This window comes from Echiichthys vipera, assembly GCF_963691815.1.
Source record: "Echiichthys vipera genome assembly, chromosome: 15".
Classification (NCBI taxonomy): domain Eukaryota; kingdom Metazoa; phylum Chordata; class Actinopteri; order Perciformes; family Trachinidae; genus Echiichthys; species Echiichthys vipera.
The window spans coordinates 4385804-4406722 of NC_139840.1; the positions used below are offsets into that span (position 1 = coordinate 4385804).

At 44.5% G+C, this 20919-nt stretch overlaps 2 protein-coding genes across 4 annotated transcripts in view; both read left to right on the forward strand.

Moving 5' to 3' along the window:
- Positions 1–7048, forward strand: part of LOC310957343 (nuclear receptor coactivator 2-like) — a 43488-nt gene extending 36440 nt beyond the window's left edge. Inside the window, exons 16-22 of the mRNA XM_083927870.1 lie at positions 109–426; positions 2570–2647; positions 3006–3429; positions 5178–5403; positions 5495–5645; positions 6012–6092; positions 6807–7048. Coding sequence (XP_083783996.1) covers positions 109–426; positions 2570–2647; positions 3006–3429; positions 5178–5403; positions 5495–5645; positions 6012–6092; positions 6807–6818 — 1290 coding nt within the window. The 3' untranslated portion in view covers positions 6819–7048. The remainder of the gene's footprint in view (positions 1–108; positions 427–2569; positions 2648–3005; positions 3430–5177; positions 5404–5494; positions 5646–6011; positions 6093–6806) is intronic.
- A 9745-nt stretch (positions 7049–16793) lies between these two features.
- LOC310958281 (ATP-dependent 6-phosphofructokinase, platelet type-like) overlaps positions 16794–20919 on the forward strand; it is a 40852-nt gene continuing 36726 nt past the window's right edge. For all 3 annotated transcript variants that reach the window (XM_083929145.1, XM_083929143.1, XM_083929144.1), the window contains exon 1: positions 16794–16977. In XM_083929145.1, coding sequence (XP_083785271.1) covers positions 16869–16977 — 109 coding nt within the window. In that variant the 5' untranslated portion in view covers positions 16794–16868. The remainder of the gene's footprint in view (positions 16978–20919) is intronic.

Consider the following 20919-nt stretch of genomic DNA (forward strand, 5'->3'; position numbering starts at 1 on the left):
CACTTACAGAAAAATGTTTGAATGGACTTTTTTACAGAGGATTTTATATTCTCAGTGTGTTTTACAAAATCGATAAATGCAAAACACTCATATCTTCCCACCCTGCAGGGTCCTATGCCAGACCAGGACCAGTACCTCGGCTCCTCGGACCCAGCGGCAAACATGAAGCCTCTCCTGTACAGTCAACACTACGGTGGCCAGCCAGGATACGGGGGCATGCCACCCGATGGCGGGTTCCACGGCCCCTCTATGAGTGGCCACATGGGGCCGCAGAGGATGCCGCCTGCTGGTTACCCCCCAATGATGAGGATGCCTGGAAGCGTGGGGCCCAGGCCAGTCGGGATGAGGCCAGGGGGGCCTAATCCAGGAGTGCCTCAGCCCAACAGCCTGAGGCTCCAGCTGCAACACAGACTCCAGGCCCAGCTGGTAGGTGGCCCCCAATATTTGACATCATTCTTCTTACGGTGTTGTGATATTTATGGAGGTAAATCATCATATATACAGGGTTTTCCCACTGACGTGAAAAACCTGAATACGTTTTGGCAAAATCTCATTTTCCAGGCTTCAGGAGTCACGGAATTTGTTTTTTACGGCAATCTTTCTCACATAACCTTCCACGTAATCTAACATAAAACCGAACACATTACTGGGAATTTGAATAAGCTCTAATATTCATCGATGCGTTACGTTTTGTTAACTATCACGTGCGTATTCTTAATTGTCTCACGCAGGCCAGCTGGCTGAGATAATGTTTGAATCCACTTTGGAGCTGATATGTTTGAATAACACCCCGCAGGTAAACATTTAATATTGGCACATAAGGGTGTAGTGGATAGCACTGTCACCTCACAACGAGAAGGTTCCAGGTTTGCAACCCGGCTGGGGGCCTTTCTGTGTGGAGTTTGCATGTTCTCCCCGTGTCTGTGTGGGTTTTCTCAGGGTTCTCCAGTTTCCTCCCACAATCCAAAAACATGCACGTGTTAGGTTAATTAATGACTCTAAATCACCTGTAGGTGTGAATGGTTGTCTGTCTCTGTATGTTTCTATGTGCCCTGTGATACACTGGCGTCCTGTCCAGGGTGGACCCCGCCTCACGCCCGATGTCAGCTGGGATCGGCTCCAGCCCCCCGCGACCCCGATAGGGCCAAGCGGTTGAAGATGAATGAATGAATGACATAATGAAGTGTAGCGGCTACGTAACTCGCCGTGTTGATGTTCAGAATTGCATCCATGAATTGATTTTCCATCAAATGCCTTAAGAAAATTTTCTGAAAAAATGTAAGCATGGTTTTGACGCACGTTGGGTCCTTGTTTCGTCCTTGATCAAATGCCAAACCTCGTTGTCGTGAAAAAGGATTAGTCATTGTTTTTTCATTAGACACTTAAATTCAAAACAAAACAGCCTCTTTTTGCTCTTTTTCTTTTTCTCATTGCACGATGCAACAGAGCACATCGTGAGGCCGACGAGGTTCACTGGGTTTACACAGCAGCAGCAGCCAGAAAGGAACATGTTGCAGCTTTCTGCCTCCATCATTAACTCTCCGCTGCTGAGACACACATGACACGTACACACACACATTCATACACTCACTCATGAAGATGATTGCATACACAGACTGTACCCTTTGTGACTCACCCTGTTTCCCCATAATGTTCCTCTTTGTGATTGGATGTACAGGACCTTTATGTTCTAACACTATATTTGTCTGCAAATTGTTTTCAAAATCTTGAAATATCATAATTCACCACTTCTCACTCCACATTTACATATTAAAGTCTTGACTGCTACCCGGTGGAGAGTCGGGGAAAACATTTTGTGCATGTCTACTAAAATAGCACTCAATATTTAGCAGGAACTTCAGACGTGAGACACAACTTTTGCACTTCCATTTTTACATTTCTGTCGGTGCCGGCTTGGAAACGGGGGAGCTGAAGTGTGGCAGGAAACACATAGAGGGGTCTTTTGAGGCTTCACTGCAGGTTTTAACGCTGGAATAATGCAGTGTGAAGCAACTGAGAAAAATCCTCCTTTATCGGCCACATTTAGAATATAGCGTACAATGCAGTTGTGATTTAAAATACGTTTCATGAAGAGGTGTTCGGTGTCATTGCGGTCCCACAGTCAAACGAGTGCCAAACCATAGCAGTACTGTGCCTCAGGAGAGGACTGCACAGACCCTGGCTTTGAGCACCAAAGGGGAGCAGTTAAAGGGGAACTACACCCATTCTCTGTGGCCTAGGGGAAATTTAATCAATGAGCTACTCTCTCTCTCTCTCTCTCAAAGCCTGAAACCAGACAAGTAAGTCTCAAACTTGCGATGTCATCAAGTATAAGCCTGTGAATGTTCTCATTTGTCCAGGTCATCGTTATCCCCAAAGTAGTTTCAGTCAAAAGCAACTGGACTTGGTTATTTGTGTAGGAAGACGTTTCACCTCTCATCCAAGAGGCTTCATATTCTCTTGGATGTTTCACAACTGTTCTAAGTTGCTGCGTATGTTACGTGGTTGTTGCTGTCCCTCGTAATTTTCAGTCGAGTCTAATAAAGTACTCTGTCTATCCCCTACGTAGAACCGTCAGCCAATGGGGAACCAGATGAGTGGAGTGTCCAATATGAATCTACCTCTAAGGTCTAATGTACCAAACCAGGTCAGTCTGTACACATACTGTATTTATCTCCCTCTCTCACTCTCTCTTACCCCACCTCACTGCTCAAGACCATTTCACAGCCTCCATCACAGTTTAAATGACACCTCTGTGACGTTGCCATCATCAATGACTCTTGCTCGTCCATGTCAGCACTCAAGCATGCTTAGCGTTGTATGTTGTATGTTACGTAGAAGAAGTGACCCCATCAGATTCATGTGATGTTTAGGCCTTCACATAGAAGTTACAGATACACATCATGGAATATCGACTGTGGCCAGTGAAAACGCTACTAGTGCTAGTCATTATGGAAAACTACTAGTTTATTTACCTGTCACTTTACTGTGTGTCTTTCCCACAGGGAACCCTCAACGCTCAGATGCTGGCTCAGCGTCAGCGCGAGTACCTCAGTAACCACCTACGCCAACGCCAACAGCAGCAGCAACACGTGCAGCAGCAGCGTGCCATGATGATGCGGACTCAGGGCATCAACATGCCGCCTAACATGCCCAGCGGGGGGGCCGCTCCCACGCCGGTGCCCATAGGTGGCACCAACCCACGGCTCCCACAAGGCAACCCGCAGCAGTTCCCTTACCCGGCCTCCAGCTACGGTACCGGCCTGCCCTCTCCTCCTCCTCATCCTGGCTCCTCCAGCCCCTTCTCCTCCCCTCTCTCCCCCAGCCATCACTTGGCTAGCCAAGGCATGATGGGAAATGTAGGCGGGCAATACAGCGGGGTAATGAGTCCTCCGTCACAGCACAGTGCCTACCAGTTCAGCAGTTCAGGTATATAATAAGAGCTGAGCAGCGCTGTCACGGTAGTCTGTGTGCTTCATGGGCGTCTTTTTTTCCGTTGTGGTGGCGGCAATCAAATACAATCATCTTTGTCCAGACTGTTGTCATCACTCTGTAAGTTGATTGGGTACAGTTGAACCATTTCTATGAAGACATCATCGGCAGTGAATTATGAGGGCATTTCTAGTTAATTATATTGTGTCATGACTGCACTCCTAAACACATATGATGCTTTCTGATTCACTATATCAACAGTCATAAAATATTCATAGATGTGACTTATAATGAATTATAAATTCAGGTGTGTTATTGATGCTCCTGATCAGTTATAAAGTAGAGGTGGACTGATGGAGACAAGACACTTGAACTTACAACTAATTATAAGTCACATCTATAATGCTTTATGATAGAGTACATCACAAAGCATTGTGTGTGTGTTTATGAGTGCAGATATGAAACCTCTGACACTGCCCTTATAATGTACTATAGATGTGGTCTTCATAGAAAGTGTTAGTGTTTGCACTGGAATTTATTTTGTGTGCAAAATCAACCATGTTGCATATGATTTTTCTGCTTTTATACTCCGATTAACACTCCATCCTATATCTGTCTATGATTTTAACCCTGTCAGTACCCAATGAGTAGACTGAATATGGTGATTTTAGATGTAAATAGCTCTGGGGCTGATAGTGGTGAACCAGAATCTTTCCTTTATCTGTTGACTTTGTGTTTCAGTGTTTTAAATGTTGTTGTGAATGAACTCTTAAAGTGTAATGCCGGCGTAAAATCATCCCAGGGTCTTTTTCAGCAAATACATACATCACATAAGCCACCGAGTTAATTTATTTCGTATAACAACTATTAACGGAGAAATCCGGTAGTCACTGACAGTCGGACGTGGCTAACACTGATTAGCTCGGTGCAGCATGGTGAGTGCATTAAAACGTCTTTTTTAACCACTAATATTTCTCATTATAACACCAAACCTCTGCAGCAGCATGAGAAGAGTCCCTACACAGAAAACAAAGCACCAATGGATTGACTTTGGTCATCCACCAGCTGTTATTTTCAGCAGTATTAGTGGTTAAAAAAGCTGTTTTAATGCCTTCACCGTGCTGCCCAGAGCTAATCAGTGTTAGCCACATCCGGCTGTTAGCGACTGTCCGGGATATCTGTGTCAATAGTTTATACGGGGGGGGGGGGGGGGGGCGGGAATGTCTCGATGGCTTATTTGATGAGCGTATTTGGCGAAAAAGACCCTGGGTTGATTTTACACCGGAATTTTACTTAATCTCATTTGACCCAAAAAACGGATTCATCTTGAACTTATGAAGTGAGGACAGAAAATGATCCTGAGGATTTTCAGACATCAAACAGTTCAGTTCCTTGTCGAGGGCATTTTGGCAGAGATGGACATTATCCGCATGCTGTTGTGGACATTGAGCTTGTTATTGGTTGTCCTTCAATTATACGGTCGCCTTAACCAAGAAGTGGATTTTTCAAATGTCAGCATTGACATTATTTCTCATTATTGCTTCTGGCTTAGATAATTCCCATTTGTCTTGTCTGTGTTCATTTTGCAGTTTTACTTAATTATCTAAAAGTAGAGTAGGAGTGTTACTGTCCACAACTAAAAACTACAAGTTGGTTTTTCAGTACTGGGTGACTGCTTAGTTCCCACCCTGTTTATTGTACCTGTCCATGCAGCTTATGAGCCTTTTATCTGCTCCAATCTGTAGGAATGAGTCAGCAGCAGCAACACCAGGACCCTGTGTCGGGTTTTTCATGTGGGGCTGCGACCCCACAGAGCCCCCTGCTGTCGCCCAGGATGGGGCAGGGTCAAAGTCCCATGCTGCAGCAGAACCAGGGCCAAGCCCAGCCCCAGGGTCAGAACCAGAGAGTTGCACCGGGCTACCAGCAAAGCACCGGATGGCCGCAACCTGCCAACATCTCCACCAGCAACAGGTGACAACACTTCACCTGATCTTATGTGACCACAATTTGAGTCTTTTTTTGTGAATATTATTGATTTTTGACTGAATCTGTCTCTCTCCAGTGTGTACCCCCAACAGTCCCAGTCCCAGTACTCCACACAATCCAACGGAGGAATGTACAGCAACAACAACATGAACATGGCAGTCATGGCTAGCAACGGGAGCAGCATGAACCAGATGTCGGCACAGATGAGCTCCATGAATACAGAGCAGGTGAGGTGATGCATCATTTCAGATAAGCGTATTTACTTCCTGTTTCATGTCAATGCGTAAACTTATCGGGGGCCATGATTAATGTTCATTCTTATCATTTGATATTTATTGTGTTTGTCCTTTTGATTTTTTTTTTTAAATATGTAAGATAAAGACATTTATCATTTGCACAAATTACATTTTTCCGGAAGATGCGACATGAGTTTCCGCCCGTGATGTTTCCAGGAGTCTTACAAAAGAAGGAAAAGGAGCTCTCAATCATATTTTGATATATACAGATATTTCCTCAATAGTTATTGTCAGTATCCAGGAGTGATAAGACTTTTAGCAGGTGTGTTAGAGTTCACGTTTGTTGTCGTTTTTCAGATACAGGTGAGAGACGACAGCCTGATCCTGGAGCAGCTGGCTGGAATTGACATGTTGACGCAAGAGGGTGAAGCCAATTCAGTAAGTAAAAGATTTGTACACGTTAACTTATAAATGATACTAGGGGCGACCCTGAATAGTCGACTATTCAAGCTTGTTTCATCGCAAAATTCACGGACTTTTAAAACAACAGCGGCGAAAGGTTCACGTTGGTGTGATGTGGAGGTGGAGTGTTTACTGCAGATTTGGTCGATGAAAAGATTCAAAAACAGTCGACAAGACGCACAAAAACTCAGAGGTCTATGGAAAGATTTGTAAACAAAGCCACGCATCGCGATGACGTCAATCAATGCGTGTGACGTGTTACGGCGTGATGACGTATGGACAGCAAGAAGCATTCGCCGAGGCCCAGGCAGTGTGAGTACAAACAGGCCTGGGGCGCGGGGGGAGAGGTAGGGGGGGGTTAAGTACCCTAAAGCACGGGGCGCGGTGCGGATGGACAGTGGCAGGGCACCCTCAGTTTTCAGCCCTTTGTGGAACAGAGAGCTCTATCTAGTGGACTCAGACAATAATGAAAATGCTTCATGAAGCTTCATTTGGACGTCACTAGTACAACGATCATTCCAAGTGAGGGTGAGGACGCCAGCAACAAGCTGAAACACCTTTAGGCACATGGGCTTAAATGAAGCACCATGCTAATTGACAGTCAACGCACTAGCGCCACTGCTTCCTCACCAACCGTTTGTTGTTTTTTGATTTCCTTTGATGATTAATGTGATTTTCTGTCTTTTACAGAATTTCTGCTGACCCCGGCTCTGGTTGAGACAAGGTAACACAGGAGCCCAGAAAAGATGCTTACTCAGCTCACCTCAGCTCAGCTCAGCTCAGCTCGTGGAGAAGCATCAGGGGGTTAAAGACACATGATGGAAACACTGCTCCCTCTGTCACACCAGCCGAGGCACCGTAGGGAGAGGACAGCCATATAGCGTACATGAGAGAATACATTTTTGTGTGTGTTTGTGTGTGAAACTCAAACAGCAAGGTTGACACTGGAGAAGTGAATGGCTGACGGGCATACAGTAAATGAAACCTGTAGATTTTATCTTTAATGGTTCTGTTTTAGAGCCTGACTGAAAAATGTCAAATGAGGAGATTTATGAAGAATATTTTACAGTTATTTATAGTTTTGAAAGAGTTTTAGAGATTCTTTGTATGGCACAAACACAAATCAAGGATATCTTTCTTTAAGGAAATCTCTCAAAATGATTGATTTTTAAAATTAATATATTTCAACTGCTGTAGTTACAGGGGAGCTGTATCCCTATTTAAATGACTCTTTGAATGAAGGTGAATGTGTATAGATAGTGTACATACTTAGATTTAAAATATCCATTTACCTTTATGTGGTATTGCAAAAACAGCAGTTTGGAGCTTTAGTCCAAGAAACATCTTGCGGAGAGCAGAAATATGTTGTTGGTCAAACGAAACTGCAGTGGGTGGAGCTGAAGAACCACAATGCAACGAGAGAGGAAGTCAATTAAATGGGCAAAGACTGTATCCTGGTCAAAATGTAATGTCTGAGTACCATGTACTTATTTCTCCATGCCGCTGTGATCTTTGTTAAACCAGAGCTGGCTAGCTGTGTTCCAAAACACATGCATGTTCTCTTACCTGACGTGTTTTATCCAACAACTCAACAACTCTCTTTATCAACCCGGGTGCAAAAGAACGAGCCAGACCTCTTGCTCGCGTGAGTAACGTCACATCCTGGTAAAATACACACACACAGTCACTGGAGCGAGCTCACGACCAACTGCAGCTTTATTAAAATGCTAAATTATCCTTCAATAAACTGCAGTTTTTGGTACATCTGCGTCGGCTTCATTTCACAGCCTCGGAGGTTGCTTCCTGGTCTGTAGCCGTGTTATACCGACCGACTTTCAGTCCAAACTTACTTTGTTGGAAATTGTTTGCTCCGCCCACTGAGATCAGACCAATGAAATGATTTCTGCCTCCGAAGCAACTTTGCCTCTAAAAACTGTGTTGAACTAATCTCCATTTTACTGTGATTCATTTAAATATGACACTTTACACTCATGGTTGCGATGTAAGGGCCCGCAGGACGCACTTAGCTGAAGTTCTCTGTCATGCTGAAGGATAATTGAAAATCGTCTTGTTTGCTGTGTCGGCTCTTTCCGTGGGTGAAGCTGTGATCTTTGAACAACAAGACAGTTGCTACTCCTCTATGTGCTGGTGATGGATACAAATCCAAACCAGCCTCAGAAGGATGTTTGACCCAATGGGCCCAATAAACACACCAGTAGTTCTGAATGAAACCTTTCTATGTAACAAAGAGCAGCAGGTAACCCGGAGCCTTTACCTTTAGTCGTGTGGACTTTTACACACTGGACCTCTATTTTGGCAATCCTTTTTTAATCAAACCCATTTGAAAGGTGCTCTCTCTGTTCATTAGGTGCTGTCTCATATAAGCTTGTAATTAAGAACAAAACTGACTGTAACTGGCCAGGTGGATTTCTTGAATCCCTTTGTCTCTACTTTCAGATGGTCCAGAGATCTGTCAGTGACATACTGTAACGATGAGATGACTCTTCTCACCCAAATAAGAATGTGAAAATGCAAACTGACTGAAAATGTAACACTGAGAAGACTTTTTAAATGCTTTTTTGGGGGGGTTTCAGCACAGTCAATTATACTCCAGCGTGCTAGCATTCTGTAAAAGCCCAAATGTTTTACGGTAAAACCTCAAAGCCATGGAAATGTCCTGAATGTCAAACTCTCTGCAAAGATTTAAGCAATTAAGAGTGTAACTCATGTACAGTAACTCCTACTCATACTCTCCTTTCACTCTTACATATACATATATATGTATATATGTGTATATATAAATATATATACACATTAAATATATATACATATATATAAAAGCTTTTTCTTGAATCATAGATGAATATTTTATAGATTGCAAAATACTGTAATTCATGTAAGTACCTAAAGATGCTAAAGACAAAGCATACTGCCTTAGATCTGTGATTCTCTGTCTGGTGTATAACTGTAAGGTGTACAGGAGTATTATACGTGTCACATTCTGCTGATTGAGTGTTTTAACACTTCAGAACTAAGGTGTAATATTTAGACAAGCAGGACTTTTCTATTTCCCCCCCGGAAGCAGTTTTCTAACCAGCGTGTGAACTCTGGTAGTTACAATAACACTGCAGTAATTACAGATGATTGTGTTTGTCGTTCAACTGTATCGCTTCACCTCGCATGTGAACAATTCAGTACATCAGGTCCATCCACCCTCACTAACACAGTGTTCTTAGTTTCATAAAGGGGCATTCAATTAAATCTTTGCTGCTCTCTGCTGGTGACCAGTGGGAAGTGCAGCCACATCAGCGTGTCTTTTTCTGGCTTTTGAACACGCTGTGCTGGCCTGTGCGTGGCATTATTTCCATATTCAAGTTATGATCTAACCCTAATGCAGGACTGCGCTAACACTGATACGATTAAGCATGAATTCAATAACGTACAAAAATTGGAAATGCAAACATTCAGCTTCTCCGTGACAGCAGCGGACACATCCGAAGCAGGATATCTTTTTAAATGTTTCAATTTCACCAAACTTTTTTTAGAGCTAAGAGTTCTCAAATGTGAAATGCTGTAGTCTGGGAAAGTCAAATAAAATGGTCTAAAAGTGTCCAAACTTCAAACAGAAACAGGTCTTAAACCGACGGGATCCACCTGAAAAACACCAATAACACTGAAAAGAAGGACATGTTCATATTGTACTTGGTAGATTTTTTTAAAAATGTCATAATTACATCTTTACCTCAGATCTTGTTTCTAGAAAAATGCAACAATCCTCCAAAGCATTGCATTTAGCTCCTGTATGTGTTCCCCTGGGTCAAAGGGCTTTACGATCACCCTGGAGATGGTGGTTCCCGAGGCATTAAACAACAACGCAAGCAGAATATTTGAAATCATTGTGCCTGTGTTGTTGCATCAGAGCTGCAGCCATCAGGATCTTAAAGCTGAGTTGCAGCAGAAACATGCAGAGCTGAGCAAATATGTCACCATGCTCTTTGTAGCTTGACAGGGAGATTTTATAGCCCTTCATAGCTGGAACGTTTCACTATACAACAGCGGGCAACGAGTTATCGTGAAGTGCTGAAGCTCAGAAGGTTTTGACTTCAAATGACAAATCTTAAAAACTGTAGGAAGAATCACTGAGGTGAACTCCTGGGCCACAGAGACAGATGTTTTGTTTTTTCTGCTAGGATGTAGTAGAAAATATACTTTTTGCCCCTTTTTTAATACAGCTAAAATGTTCCTCCTGAGTTTCTGTGTGATCAGCTGTGAGTCGGTCGCAGTACACTGGTAAATCAGAGCAATATGTCACAGAGAGGGCAGGTGTTCAAAGCTCATCTTCATATTAAATATCTCAGCGGTGACGCAGTCCAGTACGTACGGTTCATTCAGAGTGTGGGTGTTTTATTATGCAGAAGTCCAGACGTTCACACCACTTTATGCAAGCTGTCGACTAATGTTGCTTTTGCCAATGCTGCTCGTTAATTTATGATTCATGCCACTGTAAATAAATTATTTTTATTGAGCCAGACCGCCTCTTGTGTTTCTGTTTCATTCACTAGGAACAGTGTCAGAATTGAAGGGGGGCAGAGGGCAAAATAACCCAATGAATCGCACAATGACCCTAAAAAACACGATCAAGGGGCGGAAGTTGCACCCAAGAGGGCCGGAGCACTGACAGCGTCAGTGAGGGGCCTATTTTAGGGCTAATGGCATGGCAGCCAGAAAGTCGCCCTACGCCAACACCATACATTGTTCAAGCTACCCATGCATTATAAGACTCGAGGCCTGAGGACAAGTACTCGCCACTACAGACTAACAACCACAGCACCAGCTCATGGCACCAGGAAATCAGCCTTATATGACAAACTTAATCCGATTTACCTGAGCTTTTCACTGTTTAAAGCACAGTGCACTAAGACACACGTGGGGGTGCGAGGGCCTGTTCATCACTGCTTGCAGCTTTCATTTTTTTTATTTTAACCAGTTTAGGGAAATATCCTGATCTTACGTTAAGCTGTCGTTTTCTTCTCATCCAATTTCAATTTCATTTCAATTTCCATCTCTACCACACCCAAAAACAGAGCTGTGACAGATCAACGCACAGATAATAGCGATAGTGTGCTTTTTATTTCACTCACGTCGCCACAAGATGGGGTCTGCTGTCTGTAATTTATGTGGACTCATTTCACATTAAATAGCTGTTTAACTTTATGAGCTAAATACAGTTTTAATGTGTTTAAAATGTTGTAAATGCTCCATTTTTTTAGACAGCGGGGGCAAAGGTCCACTGATTAGGAAGCAAATCGCCTTTATTCCGGTGTGTTGTTTCTGCATTATGGCTGTTTTTTTTAACATACACTATTTGACACTTACTGTCTATCACATGAATCAGAATGCAATTTTTTTCATCGCTGTAATCTGGTAAAATGCATTTCCCAGAGATCATCTCTCCCTGCGTGTGCAGTGCTCTTTTCACAGCTGCAGGAGGCGACGTTCTCCAGGGATTGGAGATGAACATGTGATCATACTCCAGTATTATTTATTTCTGAATGTTCCTATCACATTTACGGAGTGTCACTGTATTGATCCAACAGGCAATTTCATCTCGTCTCATCTTCAGCCTCTTATCCGGGGTCGGGTCGCGGGGGCAGCAGCTTTAGCAGGGGACCCCAAACTTCCCTTTCCTGGGCCACATTAACCAGCTCTAACTGGGGGATCCTGAGGCGTTCCCAGGCCAGTGTGGAGATATAATCTCTCCCCCTAGTCCTGGGTCTTCCCCGAGGCCTCCTCCCAGCTGGACGTGCCTGGAACACCTCCCTAGGGAGGCGCCCAGGGGGCATCCTTACCCGATGCCCGAACCACCCCTCCTCTCCGTCCTGTGGGCCCACCACTCGCAGGAGGAACCACTCGGGTCGGGTGCGCTGCTGCACAGGTGGCAGTGAAGGTGAGGGGCCTCGACGGACCAGACACGGGCAGCAGAAGCTGGCTCTTGGGACTTGGAATGTCACCTCTCTGTCGGGGAAGGAGTCGGAGCTTGAGGTGAAGCGCTACCAGTTAGATCTGGTGGGGCTTACCTCCACACACAGTCTCGGTTCTGGAACCGTACTCCTGGATAGGGGTTGGACCCTATTCAGGCAATTTCAGTTACACAATTATGACGAATATACTCTGATAAAATGCCAAAACAAAATGTAGGCTTCCTAAATCCTCCAGTCCCATGGGATGGTTCAGGTTAGGATGAATGATGCTATTGATTATGTCTCTATATGTGGCTTCTCAGGACCCCTGAATCAATTTATGGTCTAAACACTGAAAGAAATCACTGCTCCTTGCTTAAATTAACATTTGACTAGCTTCAAAGTTCGACAGCTAAATGTTGATACCATATGGCTCTTTCACATAACATGTATTTGTGTATTGAAGCTTAATATCGCACTAAACTGACATAGTTTTAGCTTTAAATGAGCTGGAAAACGATATCATCCTCACATGTTAAGGTGTAATATAATGAACACCGTTTGGATGTGTAACTGTGTGCAAAGACACAGATCAAGAAGTTCGGTATTTCAAATGTTAAACTTGCATTTTGGAGAAGTGAGGAGCAGCCAAATGTCTTTAACCACATACTAATATACATAATAGAGCTACAAGGACAGATAGACACACACACACACACACACACACACACACACACACACACACACACACACACACACACACACACACACACACACACACACACACACACACACACACACACACACACACACGCACACACACATTCTGTACATAGTGCATTGCATTGTCACGACCCTTGTCTGCAGAAAGGAACTTGAAACAGGTCCAGTGGCTGACGTCCTCTGCACGGCCCTTCCAATCTAATGGCACAGCAGCTCCACAGTCCGCCAGTGGAGGTATGAAACATGTCCCAACATACTCTCAAATCAACTTTTTTGTCTTGAATATATCATTATGAAATATAATACACCGTTGTTGGCGACAAGCGTTAGACGTTATACTGTACATGAAAAGACGTAGTCTGTGAGCTACAGCTTGCAGCAGCAAACAGTTGCTCAAGGGGCGGCAGTAGCTCAGTCCATATGTGACTTAGCTGGGAACCAGGAAGACCATCCTTTTTGATTCAATAATTCAATTATGTTTCATTTAAAGTGCAAACCATAGCAGAAGTGATCTCAGGACACTTTGTGTGGAAAACAGTTAAAAAACCAGGTCACACTTGTTAAAAATGTCATAAACCTGTATAATAGGGCCGCAGTAGCTCAGTCCTGTGTGGACCATGAATGGAGCGTGGACTTGTGGCTGGAGAGGTGCCAGTTCATCTCCTGGGCACTGCCGAGGTGCTATTGAGCAAGGCACTGAACCCCCAACTGCTCAGGGCGCTGGTCACTGGCAGCCCCCTCGCTCTAACATCTCTCCACTAGTTGCATGTATATAGGGCCTGTCTGTGCATATGTGTGTGTGTGTGTAAAAATGAAAAAAATAGAGTGAAAAATTGAATTTCCCCATTGTGGGACGAATGAAGGAATTCTTCTTCTTCTTCTTAACTTCATGAAAAGCCAGATATTCTCAGCTGTTCTGAGATTCTCCACTTGTGGCCTGTAAAAATATAGTTTTTAAGGTTTGATATGAATACCATAGGCTTCCTTCAGAACATTATATTACAATACACATTAGAATTACTGAGGACCACAGAGATTATATAAGTATAAAAGCAATTCAGACATAGGCCTATCTGAGAATGTTGTATTTGTGATCAATTCTTTGTTTCTGCCACAACATAATTCATCTAATAATCTATTTTCTTATTATAACTTTTCATGATGTTATAACACTCACTTCTCCGTGTTTGCATGAGAGAAACTTATGAATTGATAAAGAAACGAGGTGTATTCTCTTCCCTCACTGAAAGGCCACAGTCTCCGTTGCAATTGGTCGATGTGTGTTTCTACAGTACGTGATCTTGAAGCCCATTGGATCATTCAACTGTCACTCAGGCAAACCCGTGCGTGATTGGCCGAGTCTCTGGTTCAGGAGCCGGACTCGTGAGAACCAAAGAAGGAAAGGCGACATAACGAGCTCTCACTCTGGGTCTGTTTCCACACCACAAACTGGGAATGGATGAAAAAATGGAAAAATTCCTGATACTACATAGGAGATATATTATTTTTCAACCTTATTATTACAATAGGGTTATTACAGTGACGTAGCACCTCAGAAACCACTAACACCAATGTCAAAATGCAGCGGCGTAGGCCACAGCCACGCTGTAGGGAACAGGGTAGCATCAGAACTGACATGCAGAGGCGCATTAATGCAGAGGCTGGCCCAGGCTGCAGCCTAAGGGCCCCCAACATTTATTTTTAAAATGATGTCACTGATTGGATAGATATGTGACACATTTAACCAATCAGCTGCCATCCTGTGACTGGGTTCCTCACTCACTGTTACTGGACAGTATCGGGCTGACAGTCCTGACGTAACGTCCTCTCAGAACATGATTTAGAAACGCTGCAGTGCCGTGTTCCCTGTTGTTTGAACAGATCAACATAATTGTCATTTCACCTCTTTCTTACGGATGAAAAAGGCGTCTCACTGACGTTAGAGTTGGTGTTATTGGTCACATGTTCGGCTGTTGTGTCTGTTTGAGCCTGGAAATCGTACTTTGAAAGGGTGTGACATCATACTGAGCAGCCGGATAGCAGCAAACTGTCAGAAAGGAAATGTGGAGCACAAAAAAGAAAACAACGGGACCAAGATCTGCTGAAGAAAGTTCCTAAATTGACAGGACACTTCTTCTGTTCCAGCGTTTCTTTTTTCTGATAGAGCAGGATTCATGCTGCATTCCTAAGACCTGGGACATGGGACTTACCCTACATGGAGTTTACGAGCTCTGACTTCAACGCGTTCCAGACCATTTAAGCCGAACGTGAACAGAAAACACAGAATACGTTAATAAACATATTGTCCAGCGGTGGATAACATTGGTTGACATTAGAGCGGTATTCAGCTCCACTGATCTGAAGCCGTATATGTAAAAGCTCCGCATATGGCTATGAACTGGAACTGGGTACAATATTACAAAGAGCCTTCAGTTTTGCAGCACCGCACTGCTGTGACACTTGAGATTTAGATTTTTATTTCATCAAAATTAAACAATGTGTATAGAAAAAATATACTGTAATAGCAAATTATAGGAGTCTGCAAACTAATGTAGCGACCGTGGCTCAGTGACAGAGTGGGTCGTCCTCCATTCGAGAGGTTGGTGGTTTGATCCCCACCTCCCCTGGTCCACATGTCAAAGTGTCCTTGGGTAAGACACTGAACCCCGATTTGCTCCCCGTGCTGCGCATGGGTGTGTAAATGTGGTGTGAATGGTTAGATTAGATGGTATGTAGATGTCCACTGCCATCAGTGTGAATGTCTGTGTGAACGGGTGAATGTGACAAACATTCATATATATATATATATATATATAAATATGCTAAGAGATTATAACTCATATTTTCATGCCAGAATATTCAAAACTAGTTGTGTTGAGATTGCAGTATCTAACATAACACTACATGCAGGGAAGTAACGTTTATAACCTATTCTTTGACGTTCTATCGATTACAAACTGTGTCTCCACGGGCGGCGCCATTGTTCTCCCACTTATCTTGGTGAGGTCGGGGGTTGGTTGAGCTCCCCCGTGTTAGCGAGTTGGAGGTTCCACTTCCACAAGTTTTCCAGTGCACTTTTCCCGAGTTGGAGGTAAGAAAGGTCTGACCTCCCACGGCACTGGGACGCAGCATAATAATATGGGGGGCCCAAACGAAAAGTAGCCTAGGGGCCCCTGACCACCTTAATCCGCCACTGCTGACATGCCAGTGTTTTCAAACCACTCATGTTACCTCTGCTCACTCTCTGGGCATCACAGTTTAACTCCTGAGCATGACCACATAGCAGGCAATACAAGTACCACAGTTGGAGAACCAGTGGCCGGGGCTACTTTGTCTTTTCTTTAACAAGACCAGTAGGCTACTGCCCTAGCATCTTGGTAAAAAAGTAAAAAGTGATATGGCACGACTTGCCTTAACTAGGGGCTCAACTTGAATTGACTTGCCCAAACAAAAAAATGTCTTGAGACCAAATGACTTGAGTCACACGGACGTCTATTTAAATTAAACGGGGTTTCAGGCTCATGTCTGTCCAAGTGTGGTCCATAGGTGACTTGGCTGGGAACCGTAGGGTTGCTAGTTCAAGTCCCTGTGTGGACCATGTATGGAGTGTGGACTGGTGGCTGGAGAGGTGCCAGTTCATCTCCTGGGCACTGCCGAGGTGCTGTTGAGCAAGGCACCGAACCCCCAACTGCTCGGGGCGCCGGTCACTGGCAGCCCCCTCGCTCTAACATCTCTCCTTAATTGCATGTATAGATCCTGTCTGTGCATGTGTGTGTATTTCGGGCCTGTGTGTGTGTAACCTGATTAATAATAAGAGTGAAACAATGAAATGTCCCCGTTGCGGGATAAAGTCATTCTTCTTCTTCTTCTTAAAGCCCGGAGTGAGTCGTCTTAACTAATGCACGATCTTCGGTCGGGGGGTGTGTGTACGTGAGACCACTGCAGTCCTACTCCAGTCTCTCTCCTCCCGTCAGACACCGTCCGTGTTAGCAGCAGCAGGACGCCTTGTTGAATTGTACGTTTGTATTTTTTTGGGGGGCAGGTGACAGGACAGGCACCCGGGACAGGCATGGCTGGCGCGGCGGCACCGAAGCGGCAGGACACCCGGAAATTTTTCGAGAATCTGTCCGGAGCCGGGAAATCCATCGCTGTGCTGACCAGCGGAGGAGATGCCCAAGGTGGGTGCGGTTCCATTATCGGACGGACGCCGGCTCTGCCCGAGTCCACCAATGTAACCGCTCATGGACTGCGGGACACTCAGCTCTCAACCCGTGTTGTGTCGGGTTCGCCATACTAAAGTAGTGGTCCATATTCAATAGGATAAATAACAGAAGCGTTAGCTCAAGACCTGTCCGATAATGGAAGAGTGGTCTCAAGTCTGTCCGATAAAGGACCCGTTCCAGTTCCAGTGACATGCCCCTGCGCAGCAAGTCGATGCGGGTGCGGCTTAAAAGCGTCTCGGTGCACCACAGAGGGAAAGTTAGATGGTGTATACACGCGTAAAGGCCTTTATTCTTATTGTGCGGCCATGATTCCACCTTCTTATTTATTTCTAGGCTGTTCAATTAATCTGAACGGCGGTTACGCAACAGCCGACGCTCCCATTTCACACAGGTCACTTTTACATGGATGCTTTATATTTATTATTTATTTATCATGGACACAGCAGATGTTTAGTGTTGATGCTCCAGGCCTGCTACAGAAAAACCCAGGCTGGGAAAAGGTGCTTTTGGATCATATGGAAAGCAACGCTAATAGCAACAAGTGATCGCGAGAACTGAATATTTCAAAGGGCATCTTTCTTTTTCCCAAAGGTGTTTCTCTCCTCATGCACCCTGCAGCATTACCGGGCTGTGCTTTTGCCTGTACAGCAAAGCCTCGATGGCGCATCATGTGTGTGTGTGTTTGCGCATGTATCTGCGTCCCTGCGCGCATCCACGGTGCCTCCAGGACACATAATTAAATCATCAGTTCCAGTGAACCATGCATGGTGTTTCCACAGAATTCCCATAATTAGTCCAGCCCCTATTATTATGTCTGCATCTAAATAGTATTTTCTGTCCCGATTACTCTGATGATTATTTTCCTGATTAATCGAATAATCATTTGGTCTATAAAATGTGTCCACAACAGTTTCTCAAAGTCCAAGGTGATGTCTTTTAAATGTCTTGTCTGTCCCAACCCCACAGATACAGATACAACCAGGAAACATCCATATTTGAGAGTTGGTTGTTGTTGTTGCTGGTGGTTGATTAAGTTTTTAAATCATTGAAGACATTTTGTAATCAATCGAGTAGTCGAGGTCTACATGATATGATTTCATAATTATTATGTTTACTGACTTGGAGCTTTTAGGTGTCCTGTTCCTTTAAGAATCCCTATATACCACCATTAAGAGTTTGACTAAGTTGACTAAACAGGTCCAATCGTGATCTAATGCACTTTTGATCGGGAACAACGCTCGTGCATCACAGTAGACATGCAGAGACACGTGCCTCGCATCGCGGATGAGTCGTGAGAGGACCAGTGTCAAGTTAGAGAGCCCGCTTCCGACTGACTCTTTCACAGTAAACGTCACATGTCTCCCTTTGCGCTGCGGCGCTTTTATTTTGAAGGCGTTGTTTATCCTTTTCCGGTGTGTTTGCGCGTAACTTCACACCTCCTGTCACGGAGACCGGGCCGCCTACGTGAGCAGCAGCGAGTACGCAGTGATGTGGGATGTGGTGGAAGAACATGAAAGTGCAAATAAACTCAAATGTTACCCTTATAAATAAGGATAAATAAGGGGTTGATGGGGTAAAATGAATATCACAGTATAGTTTTATATGCTGCTTATAATTCATATTCATAGATCATTGTTTTAGAGCTGGTCTCATAATTCATTATGGTGTTAATGTGTCACTCAAACATCCTTGTAGTGCTCTTGTAATCTTCCTGAAACTTCATCAGACGAGTCCTTTATCTCATCTGTATCCTTCCTATCATCCTTCTGTGGTTTATCCGCGTTGTGCCCGCCCATCTTCAGCCTACATACAGTGCTGTAGGTTAACCCTGGCGTTTGTTGGTGTACGGGCTGTTATGTAACACTGTGTGCCTATAGGCTGCTGCAGCACATCAACTCCCATGCTGGATATTGCAGTGAGCCAACCTTAATAACGTGTAACAGCAAATGTTCCTCCTGGTAGCATCTGTAAGTGAAACTGGGCCACCTGAGTCGGACATTAACAGTGTCCTCCTCTCTCGCTTTCATAACTACTGGGTGCTGGTCTGGGGTCAGGAGGACACTTGTCTGGTGAAGGGCTGGGGCCTGAAACGTTGTCCCGTTGTGATGTAGCACTAAACGCTGTTAGGAGGAAACTCGTGTACGGATTCACTTCTTACATCTTGGGCGGCAGTATCTCAGTCCATAGGTGACTTGACTGGGAACCGTAGGGTCGCTGGTCAGAGTCCCTGTGTGGACCATGAATGGAGCGTGGACTGGTGGCTGGAGAGGTGCCAGTTCATCTCCTGGGCACTGCCAAGGTGCTGTTGAGCAAGGCACCGAATCCCCAACTGCTCGGGGCGCCTGTCACTGGCAGCCCCCTTGCTCTAACATCTCTCCATTAGTTGCATGTACATAGGTCCTGTCTGTGCATGTGTGTGTGTGTGTGTGTGTGTGTGTAAAATGAAAAAATAGAGTGAAAATTGAATTCCCCCATTGCGGGACAAAGAAAGGAATTCTTCTTCTTCTTCTTCTTCTTCTTCTTCTTCTTCTTCTTCTTCTTCTTACATCTTGGAGTCAGGACTCCTAATGGACAAAGGTCAATACTTGACTAGGCAGTAGCTCAGTCCACAGGGTTCGAGTCCCTGTGTGGACCATGAATGGAGCGTGGACCGGTGGCTGGAGAGGTGCCAGTTCATCTCCTGGGCACTTTTCTCTGCTGAGGTGCTTTTGAGCAAGGCACCGAACCCCAAACTGCTCGTGCGCTTAGCTACTGGCAGCCCCCTCGCTCTAACATCTCTCCATTAATTGCATGTTTATAGGTCCTGTTTGTGCATGTGTGTATTTCGGGCCTGTGTGTGTGTGTGTGTGCGCGTGTAACCTGTATAATATAATAACAGAGTGAAAAAATGTAATTTCCCTTGTTCGGAAACTAAACATAGACACACCAAATCCTTGGCCGTTGTCTTTACAGTAAACTCTCCTCACTTCTACTTCCCTGTGCTGCGACTCTGCCGCCGTACAGAGCACACACTTTCAGTTCACCTGGATAGGTGTGAAGTAAAGGTACGGTAGATCACCCTTGGTGACCCTCACATTTTTCTGTCATGGTTAAAAGAAATCCACTCAATGAGAGAAAATAGTTCCTAGTTCCTAGTTCAGTTTAACCAAACATCACTGCCAAAAGATCAAGCTTTACATCCTCCCGGGTCTTCTGAAACCTTCTCACACCCCTCAACCCATCATTGTAGTGCCTGTCATTAATTAAACAACCAGCAGAAATACATTGTTGTCTTTGCAAAGTAATCTACAATCCAGGTTCAGCTGTTTCACCAGAAGAGCCTGTGTTTATTCACAGAGCCCTCTGTAGTGCCACTCTAACACCGTAAGGCGCTACATTTGTTATATGTAGCACTGTTTTCTGTCTGAACAGAGCCTTAATCATGACGTTGTAATCCAGGGAATAGTCACATCTCGGGCACATTCTGCAGACAGGGGCCAGGGAATGGGACGTGTGGTTTAAAGCGTATGATGTGGGAGGACATTTGGCAGCGAGAGCGCTTGGGGCAGCTTGTGCCTGCTGTGCCCATTGCTTGGCTTCACTCACAGGAGCTCAGGAAGAGGCCTCCTGCCTTTATAATTAGTCCTCATCATTTCATATCAGTAATGCATAACACTAGTCTAACAAGCAGGTTGATTCACAGTAATCTGGCCTTGAGACCCTTCAGGGTGGTTGAAGTGGTCTTGTACTGTAGTTTTTTTTTTTATTATTTCTTTATTGAATTTTTGCAGACAGGAAAAATAAACTACAACAGTTGCATACTGAGTCGGAGCGTCTGCTTTAAAGCGCTAAAAAAAACAAACCCAACATGAATCAAACTAGCCCTCCCGACAACCCACGTCAGACGTAATCACAGTA